This window comes from Chiloscyllium plagiosum, chromosome 29 (assembly GCF_004010195.1).
Source record: "Chiloscyllium plagiosum isolate BGI_BamShark_2017 chromosome 29, ASM401019v2, whole genome shotgun sequence".
Classification (NCBI taxonomy): domain Eukaryota; kingdom Metazoa; phylum Chordata; class Chondrichthyes; order Orectolobiformes; family Hemiscylliidae; genus Chiloscyllium; species Chiloscyllium plagiosum.
The window spans coordinates 31,504,198-31,511,944 of NC_057738.1; the positions used below are offsets into that span (position 1 = coordinate 31,504,198).

The following is a 7,747-nucleotide window of genomic DNA, read 5'->3' on the forward strand; positions in this document are numbered from 1 at the left end:
TAGAGGCTGGTACAATTGCAACATTTAAGAGGCATTTGGATGGGTATATGAATAGGAAGGGTTTGGAGGGATATGGGCCGCGTGCTGGTAGGTGGGACTAGATTGGGTTGGGGTATCTGGTCGGCATGGACGGGTTGGACCGAAGTGTCTGCTTCTATGCTGTACATCTCTATGACTCGAAATAAACTTGTGCTCTTCCTTGTTTTCACATATTGGTGATTGGAGATTGTCTGAAGGAAGAGCTCTAATCCGTACAGGGGCCCTCAGGAAGGAGGCAGCCCATGTTTTGCAACCACTGTGGAAGGGGCCATGTATCTTGATTTAATTCACCCATTAACAATGAAATGACTGACATTAACCTGGCGTGCCAACGGCTACAATAGGAGCAGATTGCCACACACACATACACTTGCAAAATGAAACTCTTGCAAACGAAACACATTACTTAATACAACTGACAAAACCACAGAAACATATAATTGAAAGCAGCTGAAGAGTTGTATGCGACGAAATGTGGAACCAGTCGAAGCCTCACCATCAATATGGTGTCCCCAGGCACTCTCCTGGTTGTGAGATGGGTCACAACTGCAATCGAAGCAGCTCTGAACGTGCAAAACAACTGACATTTTTTTTTGTTCCTTCACAGAAAAGTGCAGCTTCCCACCCATCCCAAGATCATAATTATTGGGCAGAAAAACAAATGTGCATGAGTGATAATGGTGTTATCAAAGTGAGGCACCACCTTCAACCTAACTCCCAAAAAAAAAGACAAAGGATGCCATGGAAGCATATGAGAAGAGCAGGTGAATTACTCCTAATGTTGAAAAATGTGTTGCTGGAAAAGCGCAGCAGGTCAGGCAGCATCCAAGGAGCAGGAGAATCGACGTTTCGGGCATAAGCCCTTCTTCAGGACCGAAGAAGGGTTACACCCAAACCATTGACTTGTCCACCTCCTGACGTGGATCAGTGGTGCTGGAAGAGCACAGCAATTCAGGCAGCATCCGAGGACAGGCCTCTGTCCTCGGATGCTGCCTGAATTGCTGTGCTCTTCCAGCACCACTGATCCAGAATCTGGTTTCCAGCATCTGCAGTCCTTGTTTTTACCACCTCCTGACGTGCCTGGCTTGCGGTGTTCTTCCAGCTTCCTGCTTCCACTTTGCACAATATTGGCTGCCATGCTTCCTAAGAGAATACTTCATGAGACTCACTGAGGTAATGAAAAGTAATGTGTAAATATAAAGCAATATCATTGCTACTACGAGCTTTTTCAATTTTAAATAAAACGCTGTAATATTAATGATGCCTCTAGGTGGAGTTCTTCCAGGCATTTACAAATGTTACTAGTCATTTTACAAAACGTTACAATGACAGCTATCACTGCTTTGGATTAGCACGACTGAGTCAGCACACTGCTGCAAACAGCTCTGTCACTAAGAAGCCTGCTCAACATAATTTCCCTGCGTCAAAATCTACTTAGAGAACCAGCATTATTAGTGACGAATTTCAACAAAATGCAATTGAAAACTAAAATCATTATTCTTCATACATTCTAAAGCTAACTGCTGGTACATGACTCATCCTTCAAGCCCAATCAGCCACTCCTTATAACTGATACTAACCTTACACTTCAATTATGATTGTCTGCAATTAAAAACAGAGTATCTCTGGCATTTTGTTGATACACTGATACTCTATCCGCAGACAGAATAATTACAAGAGGACTGGTGCCTCACACTGAACAGTTCAGAGTGCAACCAAAACTAGGAGGGGCTAACGAAACAGATTTATATCCAAATTTCCTCAAGACTTTGTGGGCCGATTTATGGGAGTTTGGCATACCACCAAAAAGTTAAATATCTCACCAAGTTGGCTTAGAGGAGAGGTAATGCTAGCTCTGCATTTATAGTTAGCCCCATCCCCACTCATATACTGACCTTATGCATCAGATGCCTCTCCTTTCCCTCCAGTTATCTGCCCAACAAAGGTGATTTCCTTTCACTATTCTACCCACTTCCTACTCATCTTTCCATCCTTGGGGCTTCTCCTCTCGGCTTCATCTTCAGTAGTCTTTCCCCCTCTCAATAGCTTTCTTCCCTATTCTTACCTCCTACCTGGCCAGCCAACTTCATGTAGACTACTGAGTGTGCAGTGTTATAGACTGGCACATTGAATAGACATCACAAGCTAACAATAAAAAAAACCTGAAACAACAAGTGGTAATGATTATTTCCAGGAAGTGTCTCAAAAATAGCCAAACTTTGGAGGTTTAGTTGCCCGTTGCAGCTTCACTAGGGTCTGGTACCTAATCCCACAGAGAGAAGATAAATTTACGTCTTTTGGTAGTATAGATAATGAACAAATTAAGTTTTGATGGCACTAACCCAGATGCTATTTCTTTTTAAAAGTCAAAGGGCAAAAACTCAAGTGACAGTCACTAACAGTCAGACTCCCAACACAATCCAAATATTTTTTATTCTCTGTAGTATCTGCCTTTCCATTACAATCATGGCATAGGCCATTCATCACGTCTTATCTGCTCGTTATCTGAAAGAATTAATGAACTCATTCTATTTCAGTGCTGTTTCCCATAGCCTTGCAATTTTTGTTTTTCAACTATTTAACCAATTTCCTTATTTAAAGTTACCACAGAGTCTGATTCTACCACCCCATTATGTATCTCAAAGACTATAACCAGCTGCTTAAAAAATAAATCTCATCCACTCCTTAACATAAATTGGTAAAATGATTATTTGATTATCAATCCATCCTGCCACTGGAACTACTGCCTCCTAGCTATGATGGAGTTCCCATTTGCTGGCCATGTGTTGTGAAACATTGTCGAGATTCAGTTATCAAATTAAATGCAATCTCATAACTGCATTTACAGATACAATTCTTTAGAAATTGAATGTAGACAACCAAGCTAAATAGTACCCACTGAATTCAGCATTTTTAAAATTCATTCATGGATGTGAACAAGTGTGTCTGGGCCAACATTTATTGTAAATCCCAGCTGCAGAAGGTAGTGGCAAGCTGCTTTCTTGGGCCAATTCAGTCCCTTTGATGTCGGTAATGCAACAATGCTACTATGCCTGTTTAGCCTTGGAATGTAATTACTGCTTCTGGAAACCCAAGTGTTCCTAGTTCACAAGACATGTCATGCTATCTCAACCCTCATGTTTAAAATAAATTACCTGAAAAAAGGTCTTGTATTCACAAAGAATTCTTTGTGAATTTATTTGGGGCGAATGAATGAACCAACTTTCAGTAATTCAAAGTATCAAAAAATGACATCCTCATGCTAACTTTGGCATAAATGAATGTAACAGTAGGGAAATCATGTACCCGGTATGCGTACTGCATCTTTTAATCCAGAAAGTAGGTATTAAAATTACAAATGGGGCATGGCATGTCATCAGATATTTAAGGGCAGTATGGTAAATTACTTTTATCTTATTGAAATATATAAGATTCTAAAAAGGTTTGGCAGGTAAATAGGGACATTTCCACAAGTGGCTGGAACCTCAAACTAGGGACATAACTGCAGAATAAGGGTACACTCATTTAAAATTGCAATGTGAAGAAATTTCTTCTCCCTAGGGTTAGTGAATACCTAGAATTCTGTTCCCCAGAGAGTTGTGGACACTAGATCATCAAAGTATTTAAAAAGGAAATGGATATCCCTAACTCCCTGATATTTCAAGAATCTATGAGGAGCATGGTATGGAAGAGGAACTAAGGATTGGGAAAAATCAGATCTTATTGAAAGGCAGGGCAGTCTTGAGGTGACAAATGGCCTATTCCTGTTCCCATTTACTATAGTCTTACATTGTGTGGGTGTATTTGGTTGCCTGAGAGTTGCTAAGAGCCCTGACGTTTGAGACATGAAAAGGAAGATGCTTTTGGGATGGAGGTAGAAGAAGGGGTGATAGCTGTGGAAACAGTGATATGGGAGAGAAGAGAGCATCAATCACCTGTATTAGTGATTGGGGTGGAGTGGGATCAGTGGAATGGGGTTTAGGATGAGCGGTTTAAATCACAGAATTAAGTACACAGCACTTATCATCCTGCTGGGAGTTTTGGGATGGGGTGCAGGGCTATAAGAACACGCAGTTAGGCCACACCAATGCCCAATTTAAAATGAGTCACACAGCTATTAGCACTTAATCAGAGCTCCACAAGAACTATTGCAAGGCTCTCTTGTGGTGCACCAGTAGTGTCCCTACCCCTGGATTGAGAGGCCCTTGTTCAAATCCCAACTGCTCCAGAGGTATGCAATAATAAGTTGATTACAAAAATAAGTTTAAGAGAATCTAGAAGAGCTCTTGTGACACAATGGTAGCGTCTCTGAGCTAGGAGGCCCAAGTTAGTGTCCTACCTACTCCAAGAGATGTGTAATAGCATCTCTGAACAGGCTGATTAGAAAACATCCAAGACCCATTTTTGCATCAGGGCACACACCAAAATTATGGCCGTCAACCCAGAGGTGTCACAACCCACAGTTTGGTAAGATCTGGAGTTGTGCATGATTTTTTTTTACTTCCAGCTGATAATGCTTTTATTGAATAGCACAGTGGGGAAAAAAAAACAAAATCTGCCTAGATAACAATAAAAACAGAAAATGCTGGAGAAGCTCAGTAGATCTGGGCAGCATCTGTAGAGAAAAACAAAGAACAGAGAATATCAGTCCTGAGGCTGCTATTGTTTCATTGATGTTCAAAGTAAGATGGAGGAACAAAATCACATTTCTAGTTAGATACTTTACAGTCTCTTAAGACTCTATAATATAGAGTTCCACAACTTCAGAATATTACTTCTGTCCTCAATTTTCCTTATATTCCCACCCTCTTGTTGGCTTTGCTCTCAACACAGCAGAACCATTTTGTCCTTTTCATATGGAACATTTACAGTTTTACTTCTCTCCTTTATCGCTGACTTTGTCATTTGTTCTGAGCACCCTCTCAATCTGCTCCACTTGTTCCTTCTCCCCTCAACATTTTCCAGTTCCTTGCAATTCCAAAGAGGAGCCATATTGGACTCAAGACATGAACCTGTTTCTCTCTCCACAGATGCTGCCAGTGCTGAGTTTCTCCAACGCTTAGTAATCTGAAATAAGAACAAACATCCACAGTATTTTGTCTTCACTTGCTTGGAAGATGAACAGTTACAATGAACTTCCTCAACTATTTTCCTGCTGTACCAACAATTCTGTTGCAGGAAAGAAAATGCTTCTGGCAAAGCTTACATATATTTCAGAAGCTGAGTAACGTATCAATTGCACTGAACAGCTGAAGCAGGGATCCTACCATTTTGCCAGTCCAAATGATCAAATAAGGTTACATTCTGAAAAACAACCAACATTTCTATTCCAATTAAAATTTACACCGATTGCTCAAAAAATAATCAACTTGAAATAAAAATCCCTGCACTGCCACAACTGAAATGCATACTCAGTCATGTCAAGCATACAATATTTGTCACTAATTTATATTTTTGTTAAGCAAAGCACTAATAAGTTGGACTTTACTTTCAGCACTTTCAGTGTCTGTTAGATGCAGTTAAGTATTACTTAAACAGCTCAAATAATGTATCTTCACTTCAGAATTGAGATACTCCCTGATATTTGTATAGGAAGATATAGCAAGAGAACCAGAAGTCCCTTAAATGCAGAAGCAAGAGAAATTAAGTGCGGGGTAATAAGCAAATGGCAAAGAAAGTTTCAAAAACAGTGTGTAATATTTAGTAAAAACTCAAATCAAGGGGCCGACTAGAGTGATGAACTGAAAATAATATCACCAAAGAAAAAGTATTGGAGGAATTAATGGAAAGAAAGTGTTCTAGACTTAATGGCCTTAACCCTGGGCTTCTCAAAGAGACAGCTGTAGAGATGATAGATTAAACAATAGTGATAGTTCAAAATTCCCGAGATTCTTTTAATAATTAGATTAGATTACATTAGATTAGATTACATTACAGTGTGGAAACAGGCCCTTCGGCCCAACATGTCCACACCGACCCGCCGAAGCGCAACCCACCCATACCCCTACATTTACCCCTTACCTAACACTACGGGCAATTTACCATGGCCAATTCACCTGACCTGCACATCTTTGGACTGTGGGAGGAAACCGGAGCACCCGGAGGAAACCCACGCAGACAGGGGGAGAATGTGCAAACTCCACACAGTCAGTCGCCTGAGGCGGGAATTGAACCCGGGTCTCAGGCACTGTGAGGCAGCAGTGCTAACCACTGTGTCACCATTCTGGGATGGTACCAGTGGATCAGAAAATAGTAAATGTGCAAAATACTCAAAGAACAACAGAAACAAAAAGCAAACTTAAAAACGTAGATTTGACCTAACATCAGATATTGGAAAATTCTGGAATCCATTCACGCAAGAGTTATAATGTGCTAGGAGTCCATTTATAGTATATCATGACTGCACTAGCTCTCCAAGTGAGCATCACAACTTCTGCCCTTTCATTACTTCTATTTATTAAAGGAATAGTAACAGGACACTTAGGAAACAATATTATTAGGCATAATAAATATTAAATTAAGAAAGGAAAATAATATTTGGCAAAGGTATTAACTTCTTCGAAGCAATAACTAGCACAGTAGATAAAATGGATGTTGCATATTTGGATTTTAAAGAGGCATCGATAAGCTGCCAGGTGGTAAATGCAGCAAGGATGCTCTTAATGACGGGAGTCCAGAAGCGGTGGTCAAAGATTCAAGATATGGATAGACCATTTAGGACTGAGATGAGGAGAATATTTTTTTCATTCAGAGAGGAATGAACCTGTGAAATTCTTTGCCACAAAAATCAGTTGAGGCCAAACAACATTTTCCAGAAGAAATTCGAATAGTTCATAGGGCTTAAGGGATTAAAGAATATGGGGAGAAAACAGGACAGGCTTTCCTGACAGTATAGAGTTGGATGATCGACCATCATTATATTGATTGGCAGAGAAAGCTGTGAAAGGTTGAATGGCTTACTATTTTGTAAACATTTGTTTAAAAAGTAACAGTTCATGGGATTTGGGGATGGGGGTGGGGGTGGGGTGGTGACAGGGGTGTGCCAGAATGATTAGAAGATTGGCTAAAGAACAAAATCACTAGCAATAAAAAAAACTTTCAAGTTTGTTAGTTGTTGCTAGTCAGATATCACAAATGCAGTGCTGACGTCTCTACCAGCTACAATCTTTATGAATGACTTACATTAGGGGCAGGGTATAATGTACTCAAGCTTAATGATGATACAAAGCTAAATGAGAAAAGTAAACTTTAAAAGTAGAGTTTGCAAAGGGACATAGGTGAAATAAATAGCTAATGTGGTAGATGGAGTATAAAATGGGAAAATGCAAAGTAGCATATTTTGGGAGGAAGAATAGGAAAACTGCACACATTTTATTAAGAATCCTGAGGGACAGTATGTACATGTATTTGGAAAGGCAAGGACTGATCAGGGATAGTTAACATGGCTTTGTGCGTGAGAAATCATGTCTCACAAACTTGATTGACATTTTTGGGGAAGTAACAAAGAAGATTGATGAGGGCAGAACAGTAGATGTGATCTATATGGACTTCAGTAAGGCATTCAACAAGGTTCCCCATGGGAGACTGATTACCAAGTTTAGATCTCACGGAATATAGGGAGAATTAGCCATTTGGATACAGAACTGGCTCAAAGGTGGTGATGGAGGATTGTTTTTCAGATTGGAGGCCTGTGACCAGTGGAGTGCCA

At 40.2% G+C, this 7,747-nt stretch overlaps 1 protein-coding gene across 4 annotated transcripts in view; it reads right to left on the reverse strand.

Moving 5' to 3' along the window:
- Positions 1-7,747, reverse strand: part of LOC122564477 (regulation of nuclear pre-mRNA domain-containing protein 1B-like) — a 65,659-nt gene that overhangs the window by 28,931 nt on the left and 28,981 nt on the right. The window contains exon 7 of one of the 4 annotated variants that reach the window (XM_043719425.1): positions 4,530-5,106. The exons of the other annotated variants lie outside the window; for them this stretch is intronic. Within the exon in view, the coding sequence (XP_043575360.1) occupies positions 4,864-5,106 (243 nt within the window). The 3' untranslated portion in view covers positions 4,530-4,863. Of the gene's footprint in view, positions 1-4,529; positions 5,107-7,747 lie in introns of those variants that run through there. 4 annotated transcript variants of the gene reach the window in all.